At 35.4% G+C, this 17,742-nt stretch overlaps 2 protein-coding genes across 2 annotated transcripts; both read right to left on the bottom strand.

Annotated features, from left to right (window-relative positions):
- Nucleotides 1–51: 51 nt before the first annotated feature.
- Nucleotides 52–3,725, bottom strand: LOC136807539 (uncharacterized). Its single transcript, XM_067064119.1, has 6 exons — nt 3,537–3,725; nt 3,155–3,202; nt 2,967–2,999; nt 2,444–2,660; nt 588–647; nt 52–218 (listed from the first exon to the last, which is right to left on the bottom strand). Coding segments are annotated over exons 1-6 (474 nt in total). The 5' UTR covers nt 3,652–3,725; the 3' UTR covers nt 52–217.
- Nucleotides 3,726–4,604: 879 nt separating this feature from the next.
- On the bottom strand, nt 4,605–16,349 carry LOC136807536 (gastrula zinc finger protein XlCGF58.1-like). The gene is made up of 4 exons (XM_067064117.1): nt 16,186–16,349; nt 8,241–8,345; nt 7,576–7,723; nt 4,605–6,746 (listed from the first exon to the last, which is right to left on the bottom strand). Exons 1-4 carry the CDS (start codon nt 16,264–16,266, stop codon nt 4,747–4,749), a joined length of 2,334 nt encoding a protein of 777 aa, XP_066920218.1. The 5' UTR covers nt 16,267–16,349; the 3' UTR covers nt 4,605–4,746.
- Between the last annotated feature and the right edge of the window lie 1,393 nt (nt 16,350–17,742).

Genomic DNA, 17,742 nt, shown 5'->3' with positions numbered 1-17,742 from the left:
CCAAATTTACCTGAACAAGCAGGTCGAAAAATGACACTACGAATTAAAATATAGTTTGATTAGGGATCATTCTATTTTTTTGAGATAAGAATATGCTATATACAAAGAATTTACTATAAAGCTAAATAACTTTTTTCCAGGAATAATATTGCAACAAGATTTGATGAAGAAGATGTTGGTGCTTTAAAAACTTCTTATTTTTTTTGGTCCAGCATTACCTATTGAAAAAGACAAAGAATATTAGGTTTGATATATACACGTCATATGTAAAAAGACATAAAAATTTCTAGTAAAAGCGTGATTTGTCTTGTGTTTTGACCTGTGTATTGCAAAATTCAATCCATGCGAAACTTTTCAAATATGGTTTCGCGAAAAACTTTTCCCAAGATATTTTGCGATTTTTTTGCTCACGAAATTAACTCTCGATAGAATTAATCCGATTAAAGTGAATGGCTTTATCTCTAATTCTAGAAGTATAAAATAAAAAACAGGGTTTTGAAAGAAGAAGAAAGTTATCATTCGACCTAATGGCGGTCTTTCACATCATGAAAAATGAATTAAAATGATGAGCCGAAAATAATACTTACTAATAACGTCTTCCTGGTGGTCTTTGGTATGTTTCATCAGCGTGTGGTGCATACCAAATGCTGTCGACAATAAAAACATTTGTCAAATAAAAAAATATTGACTGGGTTCAAAGACTCTTTCATCCTTCTTGGAGACAAAAAATGTAGCTACAAACTTTGCAACATTATATGGATACCAACAAGGGGGCAAAAAATAAATGAGAATTTAAAGTACCTCTTTTTGGCTAAGCTGAAAAAATCATTTTAAAGGTCAATCGTTTTAAGCTTAATAAATTCAAGCTGAGAATAATTTCGAACAAGTGATACTTTTATGGACCTACCTGGTTATGTATTTAACACATATATAATTGATATCTACGTGAGCGTGACCATTAAACAATCATTCAGAACACAAATAGTGACGATCTATTAAAATTAGTCGTTTGTTTCTTATAAAAAAAACGTTTAAAAACCAAAATTTCATGCTCTTAAAATATTCTTTTAAATTCAAGACTTCGTGAGCAAAAAAAACATCTATCTCATCAAAAAATTGAGTAATTTGGCTAAGAACATTGATGTATGCTTATTAATAGTGATTCTTATAGATAAACATGCATTTTTTTGAAAAAATCTGCTTGAGCCATCTTTTTCCTATGATGGTACCCTACTTTCATGCAAAAAATCAGAAAAAGTTAATGATCCAATTTTTCACAAAGTCCAAAAAACCCGTTTTTTAGCCGTTTTTTGGCCCAAATTTTGCCCAAAAGATTTTTTTTCGAAAATCGGGCTCCTTCACATTCGAGGGTTTATAGTTATGCATCTTTGTGCAAAAAATCATAAAGAATCAAAGAGCCAATCTCGAGAAAAGCTAATACCTAAGTAATTGATAATATGCTTATAAATAAATATCGAATTTGGCCAGTTTTTCTATAAAAACACGCCAAGCAACCAAAATTTCATGTCTAAACACACACATTCTTCAAAAGTAAGCCCTCATGAGCAAATAAAACATCTATCTCATAAAAGAATTGAGTAATTTAACTAAGAACATTGATGTATGCTTATTAATAGTGATTCTTATAGATAAACATGCGTTGTTTAAGCCAACAAAATTTTTTTGAAAAAATCTGCTTGAGCCGTCTTTTACCTATGATGGTACCCTACTTTCATGCAAAAAATCACAAAAAGTTAATGATCCGATTTTTCACAAAGTCCAAAAAAACCGTTTTTCAGCCGTTTTTTGGCCCAAATTTGCCCAAAAATTCTTTTTTTCGAAAATCGGGCTCCGTCACATTCGAGGGTTTATAGTTACACATCTTTGTGCAAAAAATCAGAAAAAACTAACGAGTCAATCACGAGGAAAGCTAATAACGAGTCAATCACGAGGAAAGCTAATAACGAGTCAATCACGAGGAAAGCTAATAACGAGTCAATCACGAGGAAAGCTAATAACGAGTCAATCACGAGGAAAGCTAATAACGAACGAACGAACGAACGAACGAAGGAACGAACGAACGAACGGACAAAGGTTAATTTATAGGACCTCCACCAGCCTCCACCCCACCGGGGTAGGTCCAAAAACTTAGGATTCTAGCTAGTCTCAGAATGCCACCACTAATTTTCCCTTTTTTCGCGCTAAAGTTAATGTTAATTTTTCTTATTTTTTTCTATACTGTAAGATTCAGAAAAATTAGAGCTCAATTAAATAGCCACACAATTCTCATAAAGGACTTATGAGCAACAAGGGCAGAGAACATCATTCACAATTCTAGATTTTAATGAGAAACTTGGTAAATGGGCGGTACTAGAATTATAAAAAAAATGCCATGTGCGAACTAAGAAACAAGAAGACTTAGACAGGAATAACAAATACTTACAAAGGTCTTTCGTTTCTGGCCCACAGGCTATGGGGAGACACTCCTCTATGAGATCTCAGCCATCCGTAACTACCCCCATTGCCAAATGCACGTTTGTGGTGAGGTGCTCTTCTTCTGAATAAAGGTAGGTTCTCTTCCTCTGTGATAATGGACCGATCGAATAACGGTAATTCACCTTTGCTTTTTTTGAATAATGGTAAGTTGCGTTTCTTTGAAGCTGAATTAATTAGAAGTATGAAAATCTCATTTGAAATTTGTGGTAGGTAAAGCATGTTACTGATTTTTTTGCATTGTTGGCGTTGTCTTAAGTTTCTCTGTTTCAAGTGAACTAAATTTTAGCCGTTGGGTAAAACCTTTTACATAGTAACAGCAGTTGAAAACATTTATGCAAATAAGGGTAGGTGGAAAAAGCAAATCAGCCAAGGCTCTGTAGAAATAAAGAATTTATTTAAGTAAAATTTAGATTCAAAATATCATACGCCTTTTTGTGAAAAGTAAGTAGATAGTAGTAAGAATAACCAACCTAATACCCATGGAATATCTGAGCTGCTTTTCTCTATAAAGAAAAGAAAAAGAAGTCAAATTATTTTACTTTACAACTATCCAATGAAAAAACGGTTTTCTTCTATGGAATTGGGTTTCTTGGTTACATAGGTGAGAAGTTGATAAAGAATTAAGATAATAAACAATCATAAACTTATTTTGACTTACTGTTAAGTGCCATAAATGGTATTTCATCGGCTGATTTCTTTGCATTTTCTGAAAGGAGGTAAATCAGGGAAAGATTAAGGCAATATACCATTACATAGTACACCAAACCAAAAGTGTTCAAATAAGAATTGTTATTTCATAAGGAATGCACCTACCAACCCTTATCTGCACGGTCACCTATTGCGAATATTTGTATTGAAAACAGAAGGAAAGTTTTTTCTTGGCTTATGTCATTCTCATGTCTGCGAGGGAGCGATAATAGTCCCCTTACAGGTGACCACGTCGGCAAATAAGATTTGATTAAGATCTGATAGGTGTGTTGTATGTGAATAAAATGTAAACCGATCAGTAATTAAAATAAAATTCAAAGAAGTTAACAAACCCGTTGCAGTATTTTCTGTTTGGTCGTTAGTCGCAGTTTTGACGTTTTCCTCTGCTCCCAACGTACATGCTAAGGCTACGCAGAGTAGGAAGATTTTGACCAGAAAACCCTTCATTTTCAATAAGAAATGTAGGGCGTGTCTTACAGATTACAGATATTGAAGTAGAATAAGTATGGATTGGTTTGTGAAACGAATTTATACGAATTGATTTATAAAATATTAGAAACAGTATCTCAACTGGAAAGGAAAGAGAAAATAATAACCATTTCCCTTTTTCACTAAAGATCTTATTAGGTATGAGAAACAATAAAATCATTTATAATCGATTTGTCACCTAGGGATTTATCGATTAAAATTCTTATTCAAATCACCTAAGGGTTTTTTTAGTTAAAATTTTATTAGAATATCCTGAACAGGATGCAAATTATGAATTAGGAAATCTACTTTCACCTGTCAAAACATGTATACCGGGGCACCAAAAAGTTTCCATTTAAATTCATCAAATTATTATGATTTTCTGAAACGTAAACAGAGAAACAGATTAAAACGATATGATGGCAAAAGGACTTATTATTATGAACAGAGAGGTGCCATTTCTCGGTGATGTTTAATTCTCAAATATTCGAAAATTGTGAAATCTAGGCTAACATAGATGGCAGATTTATTTTAAAATGTATACCTTATATCACGCCAAGAATAAAATTGAAAATCGAAATAAGGTAACAAAATTTTTCAAAGGGGGTAATCTTTAAAACGATGAAAACCGACCGACTATGAGTCACCATAGCAGCAAAATTCTAAGGCAAAAAATAAGAGGCAACATCAAAGAAACTCAAGTATAGAAAATAATAAGTCACCATGTTTTGACTACAATTCCCGAGAAGATGAAAATAAAGTCAGAAATTACTAAATCTCAGAAATTTCAGAAAATATTGAAATCTTTCCAACAAATCAGAAAAAAAAACATTGAATGTTTTCAAATAATGTAATTTGCGAAATCAAAATATAATTTGAAAAAAATTGTTGTAAACACGCGGCCTGGAAGGATTGAAAACTGAAATGAAAAATAAGTTTGAAGAATGTTTTGAAGTGGACAAACTATGATTGAAAACAAATGTAAAGAAAAATATTAGAAGAATTAAATAAAAGAATTGCCAAAAATAAGCAAAAATCTCACAAAAAAAAACACAAAAAGTCAAACTTAATTAATTACGGTTCTTTCGGGTTTTCTTGTATCACTTGGAAACTTGACAAATCAATTTTGCCCTGTTTTACCATTTCCGTGAGTGCTAAGAAAGCTTCTTCGTTTACATGTCCACTAGCAGTAGAGATTTCAGCCTGTTCTTGATCGTCTTTAATAACTAGCATGCGTTCAACGTCCGCATCAGCAGTTGGTACTGTTTCTACAGAAGCCTCACCTTCCTCTTTTTCAACATAAATAATACCAATATTCCCTTCAGAATCAATATCTAGCCTAGCGTTTAGTAAATCTGGCGCTCCCGCTTGTTGAGCATCATCTGTTGTGAGAACAACATGTTCCCCGTCTACAAAATTATAAAAATCGTTCAATATAATTGGTACTGATTCACTGGTCGGTACAACAACTTGTTGATCACGGTTTAACAATTTCTCAGGCTGTGGTTTGGATTGGATTCTCTGATGATCATATTGATGACGTTTCAATTCACGATTATTAGCGCATACTCTCTCACATATTGGGCATCTAATCCCTTCAAGTTGCGACTGAGTGCTATCCGCCAAGCCAGCTTCCACTACACGTTTATTATGTTGTTTAGTCACAGTATGTCGATTGAATTCGATTTTCTGGTAAAAGGTACGTCCGCACGGCAAACATTTGAAAATGTTATCGTTAGCATGACTTTCTTTACAATGTTTCTTTAGCTGTGCTTTTTCACTAAAAATAAGGCCGCATTCGATGCAAGGGAATTTGGTATTCCGATGATGTACCAAACGATAATGGATACCTAGCTTCTCCTCCGTTTCAAAGGTCTCATTACATGTATCACATGCTTTCAACTTGTCTGAAGAATGGATTTTCAAGTGAGCAACGTACGGATCGTTAGTATGAAAACCACGTTGACAGAAACGACAAATAAAAACTTCAGTCTCTTCTATGTCAATTTCTTCCCCTGCCAATGTAGCAGCAGCTAGTGTTTGTTCTTTCAAATGCGTTCTCAACTCATTACTACTCTGGAAATTCACTTGACAATCGGTACACGTAACTTCTATACATGTCTCAGACATTTGATAATGCATTTCAAGATCTTCCAACAAGTTATAAACTTCATGACAACAATGACATCGATAGATATCATAATCATGAGTCTTGACGTGCTCCTCATACTCTGTCTTCGACGTTAATTTCAAACCACATGTCGCACACGTGTGTGGATCAATAATCTGCATTTCATGAGATCTCAAATGTTCTTCGAAAACGGCTTTCACTGAGAATGACTCACCACACGGTTCACAACAAAATTCAACTTGCCCTTCAATATTGCACGGCTCGTGTGCATCTAATGCTGTTTGGCTGTCAAAATCCTGTTCACAGATGGTGCATTTGTGAAATGTAAGGAGTGATTGTTTACAAGAGTTCAATTTATGTTTGGAGATTGCATCCAGGCTTGCAAAACACTTGCCACATCTATTACATTCGAACGAAGTGACTCCTTTATGGCTTTCCACGTGATTTGCGAATGCATCTTTTCTTACGAAATGTTTGTCACACATACCACAGTACATTTGATTGGACAATTTAGCATGTTGTTTCTGATGCGCGAGAGCTTCGTCAAGCTGTAAAAACACATGAGCACATAAACGACACTGATATTTCTGAATATTGTTTTCTTCGGAGAGGGTAAACAAATCATCAGATAGACTCTTCTCTCGTCTAGTATATTTCCTCTTTTTGACTAGGATTGATTGCTCACCAATTTGGTCGTGATCGAGCATGTGTGCAAGATAGATATCTTCACGTCGAAATGATTTTTGACAGACGGTACAATTGAAAGAAGAGGCAGCCAATTTTTCATCATTCTCCTTCAGTCTTTTACTTCGCCATAACACTTTGTCAGGATCAATTTGTTTACGTTTGCGTTTCTTACCCATTGGTGCTGTTGTAATTGGTGAATTGGACATTGTTGGAGATACATTTTCAGTTGGAAGAATGTTCGCATCAGTTTGCTTTCCTAAAACAAATTCACAATTTGTTTTAAGGAAAAAACGAAAGTAGCTCATAAAAATGCCAGTAATGTCAGTAAAAATATATCAAACAAAGTTATAAGCTGATTGATGTCTAAAAACGCTGTTTTCTGCTGTTTTTGGGGGTCGATCACTTATTAACTTTGTATCATAACTTTATACTGAATAAATATTTTAATGAAATTTCTTCACAATGATGACCTCCTAAGATCAAAGAATCTCTCCAGTGAAAATGAAAGTTATAGCACTTTTCTACAAGATCTTCATTTTTTTCTTCTTCATTTTCATCTTCATTTTTAGAATTTATTTAAAGATTTTTTTATTTTAAATTGTTCCACTCACTAATATCTTTCCAATGATACCAAATATATAAAGATTGAAGAATTCCTTCAAAAGTTATAGGTAAAAGAAAAAAGAGTGCACACTTATCGTGAATAGACTTTAGGTCTGGACCTAGAAGCATCTTTACCCGTGCGGCCCTGTTTTTTTATTTACCCCGACTGAATAAAAAAACAGATTGACATTTTGTGTTTAGTTGAAGTGTTCAGGCGTATTTGATATTAAAAAAGATAATTGAAAATTTGAAGTTACGGAGTGACGACACTCAATGGGTGCTTAGCTAAGGTAATCTTATAATCTTAAAGATGATCAAATTAAATGGGGGTTGGGTGGGGCTCCCGAGCGGAAAGTTTTGGTGGGTAGGGGACGAATTTCCTCCAAAGCTATATACAAGAGAGAATGATAAGTCTAATCTTTGATCATCTTACTCAGGATGCAAAAATCATAGAGACTATGAAAAAAACATGAAAAACTTACCTTTGTCATTGGTCACTATTTCTTTGACTTCGCATTCGACAACTACACTTTCCTTTCTCTGTATCTTAAGACTTTTCGTTTTTTTCTCCAGCTCCTCAATTTCTGTTGTTTCTTGAGGACTTGATAGAATATTCTCTTCTGAAGGTACCTGTTTGATGGAGAAACAGGTATTTTAAAGACAAAAATCAAAACTAAGTGTTTTTTGTTTTTAATCATTTATCAGCATTTTCAAAATCACCCTCAGCTTTTTGACATCATAGCAATGGTGTCTGATTGTACTGATTCCATTCGTCGACAAATTCATGTTTTTATAAACATAACGCTTATAAGCACATAAAGGCTCAGATTTTTTCATTCAGTTCTGTTTTTAACACATTACAGTATGCGAATACACTCCATCAATTCAAAAAGGTTTTGGAAGTGGTCAAGTACAAAAGAAGACATTCCATGGCTAACTAAGCTCCACTGCTTCCAAAATTTGAACGCTGTTTTAATATAATAAGCAAAGGCTATGAAGGAGCAATTTTACCTTCACTCCTTTTTGTTTCTCATTTTTTAACGTTTTCCCAAAAATGCCATTATTTTTAAAAAGTCGATGTACTAATATAGAAAATTATTGGCAGGGATAATTTACATTCCTTATCTGATTAATCTCATCAACCTACCTTTGAGAAGTAAGCTTTGATCAGTTCTGCATATTGATTGGTGAGTTCTTCTTCAGGAATCCACATAACATGTGAAACTTGAGCTTGAAATTCTGTTTTGCCATCCTAAATTGAAATAAAAATTACAGTATATGGCCCCAAAAACGGAGACGGCCCCCAAAACGGAGGTCATCATTAAAATGAGGATACTCACTTGTAAATTTATCAGAATTAAACGATTTTTGTTTATTTTGAAAGAATGATGGTTATACTTAAAAATGAACATGTTTTTGATGGTTTGAGACGGATTCAAAATAACATGTTTGCGTCTTAAGGAAATATTTTAACACCAAAGTTAGATAAAAATTTCATATAACTCACTCTAGCTACTTGGATATTGAAAATAAGTTATGAAAATGGGGTATAGGAAACTTTCTACACCTAATGCCGTTCAGAAAATTCAGATACATATGTGACTTTAGACGATGGGTAAAAGATATAGCATAAGGTCAACCAGTATTAAGGTCAACAGCATTAAGGTCAACCAGTATTTTGGGGCCCTAGAATCAGCATTGATAAAACCGAAAATTCTAAATATGAGAAACAGCAAAAAATCTTGGAATTCCATTCCTATCAGCTTGAAATAATAGTTTATAACAAAAAATTAATATTACATATAAAATTTTTCGCTGAATCAGCAAAAACTGCAAATTCTGTCATTTTTTTGCAAAATGTAGGAGAAAAATACCTTTAAAGCTTAATATTTTCAGTTTTAGTTAAGCTGCTTTTCTAAAATTTTCACAGCATATGCCATACATGAATGGAACTATATTCAAAAGAAATTGGTTTTCAGAAACTTGATTAGGACGTTGTTAAATCAAAATTGTCATTTTGAAAAATTCTAAATTTTCAGTTTGGACTTTGCATCATCGAAAATCTTGAAATATTTAAAATAAAAATCATAAATTTTACATGCATCGGGTCGTAAGTTTAATGGAAAACACAAATATGTTCATAATTTCTCCCCCTTTTACCACCGGGCTTAATAATTTGATTTTAGCTACACCTGCGTTTTGGGGGCCCCAAACCTGCGTTTTGACAACCAAGGGTATACTGTAAAGGCCCGGGGGGGGACTTAATTGCCGGGGGGTTGGAAATTGTACTTCTGAAACCCAAAAATAAGGTAAAAATAGGCTAAAATCTGGTTATTTAGAGCAAAATAAGGGGCCTTCTCTTTGACAGCTGAAAATATTCTTAAAGATTATTAAATGGGGGGCTCCTAATAAGGTCCGGGGGGTTGGAAAATTTTCGAAAAATTAACAAGCGGGGGGGGCCGTTTATTTGGAACCTAAGAGTACCTATCTTTAAGCGATTGAAAAATACTGTTGAAATTGAAAATTTTGAAAAAGAACTTCCGGGAAATAAAGTAGAGATGTTAAAGTTTTTCATGCAGCAAAAATTTTTGTAAAACCTCTTTTCCTCTAGATTTGAAAGAAGTTTTAAATTTGATCGACGTTTTGGGGGCCACATCTGTATACTCATTTTTTCATTAAGACATTTCCACGTGGACACAATATTGACAATTTCTTCAATTGGTCACATCTTTAGGACAACATTATGTACATAACAAAATATACATAACATACGTATATTGGATGATGAAAAGGATCTGAGACCGTCTATGTTTATTGTGTTGGTTTTTGTATAATTTCTTGAAAATCTAGTTGCTTTTATATATTAGTTGTTTGCGTTGATGTTTGTTGATGTTATGTTGCTTCCAAGGATAAACCAATGGGCACGTTTTTACAGCAGGGAACTACCATTGTCAACCTCGTTTGTGTTCTTTCTGATGGTGTTTTTGCAAATGATGTATTTCTTCAAAAGTTTGATTTTTATGGTGTTTGTTTTGTGACAAATTTTAATTTCTTCGAGCAAAGGTTGGTTGATTATTGTTAGTATCCAGAAACATTTTTCATGAAAAAAGATAAACTTTTTAATATTTGAGTTCCCCAAACCTTGTAGAATCTTTTAGGGGGCTCTTTTAGCGGTTTGCATGAATGGGTTTTTTCACTTGCGTGAATGTGTGAAAATTTTTAAAAAGCTGCATGAAAGCATGAATTTTGAAAGAAAATTGCATGAATGCATAATTTGGAGAAAACAATTGCGTGGTTGTGTGTATTGAAGGTCCATTGGGGGGGGGTTCTCTTTAAGTACAAATGGCAAAAGAAAAAGAAAGAATTAGAACCTTTATTCCATTATCCATATACATAATAGGTACTTACGCCATTTTTTTATATAAATTTGAAAAAAATCGGAACTTCTTGTCACATGACAAATAAATTTACAATATCGAATGAAAATGCGCGACATACGGTAGATTTAGGTAAAATGACTGTTTTGTTAAGAATACAAAGATTCTACCAGGACTCTATGTTATTAGCTGGGGCTTTATGGGGCTAAGCTTTCAAGGCAATGTTTTTGGTCTTTCTGAAGCACATTAGATAGAGGAGGAAGACCTACTAAAATGGGGAAATTAGGGGAACAATTTTATCAAAAGTTATTTGCTTGTCTTTTCCGGTCTGACAACCGGTAGTCGAGTACATCAGAAACATACAAGAGATTTTTCACATTGTATATACATAATCACTTTTGACAAAGAGCCAGCAAGAACAAAAGTTGGATTTTGGCTGAGAATAGCTGAAATTGGACCCTTTGATATCTGAAAGGACAAATGTACAAACAAGAAATGGCTGTTTTTGCACCAATTTTAGTCATGGGTGCATTTTGAGCGGTAACTTATGAAAAGATGTTTCTTGACTTCCAATATTGTTTGTCGGTAAGATAAAAGGTCCAAAATATAGATTGTGAAGGTCCTGTTGATCTAACTTATCATGGCAGTTTCCATTCGACGTATTTTAGAAGGAGTCAAAGCGAGATACCTGCAACCCTTTTATTCATTGACTTCTCAAAAGCCTTCAATTCAATTCATCGAGGGAGAATGAAAGATATTCTTCTTGCATATGGAATACCTCGTGAAACAGTCAACGGCATTATGATGTTATGCATAAGACACTCGATCTTTAGTCAGATCTCCAGGCGGAGATACATCTTTCTTCGACATCACAGCAGGAGTACAGGCAACACACTGGCCCCTTTCATCTTCGTCATCTGTCTTGATTATGTACTAAGAAAATCTATCGACGAGAAGCTAGACCTTGGTTTCACCCTAGACAAGAAACGAAGCAGATGCCAAAAAGCCAAAAAGATCACTGACGCAGACTACACTGATGCTCTAGCCATATTAACAGACTACTTAAAAGACGCTGAGACTACCCTCCACAACATAGAACAGCTTGCCAAAGTGATTGGTCTCTATGTCAATTCAGCAAAAACAAAGTACATTGCTATCAACCAAGATTCGACAAGTGATATCAAATTAGGTCTAACAACTTTGACTTGAATTTTCCAAATGCTTTTCATGATAGAAAGTTTCATTTTTTGTGCAGGAATCCCTTTAAAAGTTTATTTTTTTCAAGAATTTTAACAGCCTGATTTTCTTTTTTGTCGATGGCCTTGCCCTTAGTATCAGATTCGCAAGAATGAGAAATAGAAAGAGAGCTAAAAATTTACTGTTGGAAAGTATGGGAGTTGTTTTATTTTAACAAATTGAAGACACATGTGAAAGATAGGAGTTTTAATCCAACCATAGCAGAAAATATTTTTTTCACAATTTAAACCAGGCGATGTCACATGCATTTGCGTAGGGTAAAATGGCGAAATGCGAAAATCGCTTATATGTTATAGGCAAATTCTTTTTGAAAATCTTTTTATTTCATGAAGCAATTACTTTCAAATAAAAAATATATTGACAATGAATGGGTAAGCTTTCTAGAAATCCAAACATGAATTGCATAGCTTTTACCAAAAAATAGCACTTTAGGATCAGAAACAGTCAAAAACCAGCTTTTTCCAATTTTCATCGAGTTACAGGAATTAATTCCTTATGTTTGTTTTGATCTGAAATTTTCAGTAGAGGTGGCCAACATGGTTCCCTTGCTTATATCAAGGCGGCATGGGACGGGGGTAAGAGAATTAAAGTTTCTAAGTAACAAGTGCCTTTTTTGTCCATATCTTTTAAGGTGGTAGTCTACCGAGCAATGGAAAATCATCGAAAAAATTGTTATTTTGGTTTTTGGGTGTTTTGAGATCCTTAGGTCTTTCTGAACATCTCCTGAAAATTTCAGAGCAATATCTTTATTATTTAGGCCGCAGTGAGCATTTTTGTCCTGCTGGGTGCTTGAAAAATCGCCCTAGTAACGGAAAAAATCCCGTTGCTAAGGACTTTATTCTTCAATCTTGGTCGGAACATAGCAATGTGATACGCCAAAAGAAAGCTCTTTTTACGCCCTTTTCAAGCGTCAAAATATTTTTTTCCGTGGCATTACGTCATCCTTAAAATTAAAGATGGTAGCCTCAGTAGTGTAACGCATCAAAAGAAGCTGAAAAACAAGCTGTAAGGCATGATTCTGCAGATTTCTTGGCAAGTTTTAGATCAAAACTTAATCTCTTTGATGAAAATGATTTATTTAAATGAAGAATAGCCTCTACAGAAGCTATAAAGATGCTGTACATTGGTTATGTTGCTGGATTTCTGCGAAAAACATTTAAGTTGCCGCAATTTTGTTTTGAGCTTAGACGGTGTGCTTTTGGAGGCTCACATAATGTTTTGTAGTGGATTTAAATGTAACTGAGATATTTCCGAGCACAACATGATGTAACAGAGATGGAAATGTGCATTATAATGAACTGGACCTAACTTCTGGAGACTTCTTTTACTTTAACTTATAAAACCTGACTGGTTTGATGAGTATTCAGTGAAGAAATTTTTTGAAAAGAGCTTTCCAGCTTAAAATAATACCTATTTTTGTCCTTTTCTTTGATTTTCTCAAATTGCGTTTCCGGGGGTTTGCAAACGCCTATGCAGGTTTTTCTCGAGATTGACAAGTGCTAGCTCCATGAAATTTTCAGGGGTTGTTTCTTGTACCATTTGGCAGAGGATGAGTGAAAAAAGAATTCAAAAACATCTGTCATTGGTTTTAAATCTGAAAAATTCAATTTTCTTTTTCACTCATCCTCTGCCTTTGATGAATACCAACCACCATACCAAAAATCTTTTGCTAAAACGTTTTAGAAGTCTTTAAAAACCTGTATTGAGAAAGTTATAGTACGTAACCCCCTGGTCAGTATCACCCCCGTCTGTGCTATTATTAGAATTTTTTTTCATATTTTGCATTGTTACTAGTTGTACTACCATTGTGGAAAGTTTCATTGAGACATCTTAAATATTTCAAAAGTTATTACAAAAAAAGTTAAAAAATGACTTTTTCCATTTCTAGGTAGACTACCACCTTAAATAAATAGTCCCAGCCTTACGCCGTCTTCAGTAAAGCTTCCTATACCTTTTGTCCTTCAGATAAACCAAAAATATTGGCCTTAATTGTTTGTTTTCAGCTCCTGTAACCAGTAGTGTGACCCCCTGTTTTTCTATTTTATTTTGCGCGGGTTTTTCACATGTCATATGACTCAAATCTCGCGTCTTAGTGAACTAGAGAAAGCAAAAGTGAAATTGCGTGATCTTATTAAATGAAAAAATTTCCATGTGAACTGACACAAAAAAAAATTCTCATTCTAAAACAAGATGGTGGCGAGAAAAGCACGTCTTTTTGCTTTGGACGAAAGGTTGTAAATTCTGGTTGATTTTAGGGTTTTATCTTATCTTATCTCATTTACTTTAATTAGTAGAGGCTTCTTCAATCTTAAGGGAAGGTAATTCTATAAAAAACGTAGTCGTCTAAGAAAACAGCTATTTTTTTTTAGAATCTTCCTTACAATCTAGTTTTTCTATTTATAAAAAGTAGATTGCTGGCGTGTGAAAAGGAATTTCGGCATGACTGATCCTTTTGTTTCGATAATAACATCAAAGCGGGAATTAATTTTCTTCTCGTTTCTTTCTTTCCTTTTTCTTTCTTATAAGATCACGCTTTCCCTCGCCACTCTCAAAGCGTGGTTAGCTCAAGCGGTTAGATCGTCTGTCTCATATGCATGGGGCTCCGAGTTCGATTCCGATGGGTGTCCAATTTTTCAATTCTTCAATTTTCTTTTTTTCGAATAATTGCAATTCGATTGTTGAAGCGCAATCGAATATTTACCCAGGATTTGTCGTTCGATTGCTATGATCATCATCATTAAAGTGATGAGAGAATCACAAAAAAAAGTTAAAAACCAAAACCTGTAACCTTTTTAGCTTGAGGAAAGAAAAAAATTAGAGTTTTTGGGTTTGCCAAAAAAAACCCTCTGTAGTCAAAAATTTTCATCTTTGCAGGATCCATTCCCAACCTCGAAAGACATCTTTTTGTCTAGAGTTTTTTTTGGCAAGTTCTTCCTTCGAAGAATATCGATCACTTTCGTTTTCCCCTGAAGGCTGTGAGAGAAAAAATATTAGGGCTAGCTAGCGCTCTCTAGGCAGGGCAGCCTAGACTCGCTTTCGTTTTGTATAATTTTATAATAACGTATAAAGTAGCGTAATTTATGCAAAAATAATAATATTCTTTTTGTTTTTTATTTTCAGGTATGCCGCCAAACATTGACGTCATCCTGTATGGATTTAGCATGAACAATAGGACCGACAGACTTGACAAAATGAACAAACAATAAGACGACCCGAAATCTTACGATGAGGGCGTCGTTTCGTCTTAGGTTTATTGACCTGATATCACGCCCACAGAAGAAGACGCTGTTTAAAAAGCAGGGGTAAAAATAGTAAGTTATATCTTTTTTTAAGTGTTTATTTTGCGAAATATATAAACATTTTCTAATATGGTCTACAAATTAGCATTTCTAGAATTTTGATAACGGAATAACTTAAATATATAATGAAGAAAAAAATAAACCGTTTCAATTTTCTTTTATTTATACCCCGGAAAAACAGTATTTTCTTATTACGTGTAACTTTACATTTCCCGACTCGCTAACTCCCAGAGGAATTCCGATTGTAAACCCGATTGGTTAATTTCGTAACATCTTCATAAGGCGGTCATCAAAAAATTGAAATTTTCTGCTGATTTTCCGGTGCGGAGATGCGGAAAAAAATCTGGGAAAAGCAATTTGTTCTTTTAAAGTATAGCTTTTTTCTCAATTGCTCTGACGACCATCGAAAAATTGTTTTGCTCGCGTTACCACCCGCCCCTGAGTTACTGGCGTGATTAAAAAAAACCCGGGAATGTTTTTGACCGCCCGTCCGCCCGCATGCATTTTTAACACCCGTTGCAACGCAAACAGAGCATTTTTTCAATGATTACCGCCTAATGGCAGATTAATTTAGAAGTGTCTACTGTGGAAAGGATGTGTGAATTTTCAGATGTCAGTGGTAATTTTGTTGGTTGATGGCTTGTTAAATCTGGCAAGAAAAAAGTAAACAGGTATAGCTTTTTCTAACCAAGGATCTAAAGGATTCGAGCCACACTTCTGTACTGCATGCATAGCATGCATGCGCATCAAATCAAAGGGCCATTCCAGAAAAAAAAAATTACCCCCTAATGGATGACATCAATTTTTGAAATAAATTTTGGCACGGAATTCCAGGCAAACTTTAAATAAAGAGAAAGTATCGGAATTCCATGAATTTTACTTAATTTTGCATTAAAGTATTGGAATTCCATGATTTTTTTAGGTTAAGGTAATGGAATTCCACTGTTTTGATAGGTATTTTGTAAATTTGTTACGGAAATTCCGGACTTTCTTGAAAGCAATTTGCTACGGAAATTCCATGTCGTCCATTGGGGGGTAACGAATAAAAACTGGAATGGCCCTCTCACTTTTGTCTTGAGAACTAAAGCTATCCTCTTCAATATTGATTAAATTCTTGGTGCAAGTTATAGCTCGTATACTAAGAAATGTAAATACTTACGCTGGTAACTGTGTGGCTCAAAATATCTGTCACAAAAAAGTTATGCAGTTTGCTTGTTTTGGTTGTTTCGATCGACTCCATCTTTATCTCTCAGTCGGTTTCAGCCCCAACGTATACTTCGTTAACCATAGTCTAGGACAATCTCGCAAATAGGAAATAAAACTAAAGCATTATCGCGTCTTTCGTAGTTTAATCTGGTTGAGCACGACTGCTTCTCCTCTTGGCGCTTCACTTCACCCTAATCGGGAAATCGGGGATGAAAATACGAAGCACGAAGAACGCAGCCCCGCCCCACGCTCGGCTTTTTTTTGAAGGTACTCTTCTTTTTCATCGCATATGGGGTGGGGTACTAGACCATGAATTTAATATAGAGAGTTCTCTCTATATTAAATTCATGGGATCAGGTTGACATTACAGGGCCCATGGGCACCAAGCCTATCAGTGAGAGTGACTGATACGCTTGGTGCCCAAAGGTAAATTTACCGACCGAAAGTAGACCCCGCCTAATTCTCCACCCAGTTTCACTAATACGCTTCGCACCCAAAATGCGTTAGAACTAGACCCTTCACTGATACACTTCGCACCCAAAACACCTTAGAACCACACCCTTCCACTGATACGTTTCGCACCCAAAATGCGTTAGAACCTAGACCCTTCACTGATACGCTTCGCACCCAAAAAACGTTAGAACCTAGACCTTTCCACTGATACGTTTCGCACCCAAAACGCGTTAGAACCACACCCTTCCACTGATACGCTTCGCACCCAAAACGCATTAGAACCTAGACCCTTCCACTGATACGTTTTCACACCCAAAACGCGTTAGAACCTAGACCCTTCACTAATACGCTTCGCACCCAAAACACCATAGAACCACACCCTTCCACTGATACGCTTCGTACCCAAAACGCGTTAGAGCCTAGACCCTTCACTGATACGCTTCGCACTCAAAACACCATAGAACCACACCCTTCCACTGATACGCTTTGCACCCAAAACACGTTAGAACCTAGACCCTTCACTGATACGCTTCGCACCCAAAACACCATATAACCACACCCTTCCACTGATACGCTTCGTACCCAAATAACGTTAGAACCTATACCCTTCACTGATACGCTTCGCACCCAAAACACCATAGAACCACACCCTTCCACTAATACGCTTCGCACCCAAAACACCATAGAACCACACCCTTCCACTGATATGCTTCGCACCCAAAACGCGTTAGAGCCTAGACCCTTCAATGATACGCTTCGCGCTCAAAACACCATAGAACCACACCCTTCCACTGATACGCTTCGCACCCAAAACGTGTTAGAACTTAGACTCTTCACTGATACGCTTCGCACCCAAAACGCGTTAGAGCCTAGACCCTTCACTGATACGCTTCGCACTCAAAACACCATAGAACCACACCCTTCCACTGATACGCTTTGCACCCAAAACGCGTTAGAACCTAGACCCTTCACTGATACGCTTCGCACCCAAAACACCATATAACCACACCCTTCCACTGATACGCTTCGTACCCAAAACACGTTAGAACCTAGACCC

Source organism: Clytia hemisphaerica, unplaced genomic scaffold (assembly GCF_902728285.1).
Source record: "Clytia hemisphaerica strain Z4C2 unplaced genomic scaffold, Clytia hemisphaerica genome assembly, whole genome shotgun sequence".
NCBI classification, from domain to species: Eukaryota; Metazoa; Cnidaria; class Hydrozoa; order Leptothecata; family Clytiidae; genus Clytia; species Clytia hemisphaerica.
The sequence above is the reverse complement of the archived record's forward strand: the minus strand, read 5'-3'. Positions and strand labels throughout refer to the sequence as shown.

Coding starts and splice junctions, on each gene's coding strand:
- LOC136807539 (XM_067064119.1), bottom strand. CDS start 3,651: ATGAAGGGTTTTCTGGTCAAAATCTTCCTACTCTGCGTAGCCTTAGCA. Junction 3,203..3,536: donor AACAGAAAATACTGCAACGG/GTTTGTTAACTT, acceptor ACCTCCTTTCAG/AAAATGCAAAGAAATCAGCC. Junction 648..2,443: donor GCCAGAAACGAAAGACCTTT/GTAAGTATTTGT, acceptor TATTGTCGACAG/CATTTGGTATGCACCACACG.
- LOC136807536 (XM_067064117.1), bottom strand. CDS start 16,266: ATGGAGTCGATCGAAACAACCAAAACAAGCAAACTGCATAACTTTTTT. Junction 7,724..8,240: donor TCAAAGCTTACTTCTCAAAG/GTAGGTTGATGA, acceptor TCCATCAAACAG/GTACCTTCAGAAGAGAATAT. Junction 6,747..7,575: donor AATAGTGACCAATGACAAAG/GTAAGTTTTTCA, acceptor AATTTGTTTTAG/GAAAGCAAACTGATGCGAAC.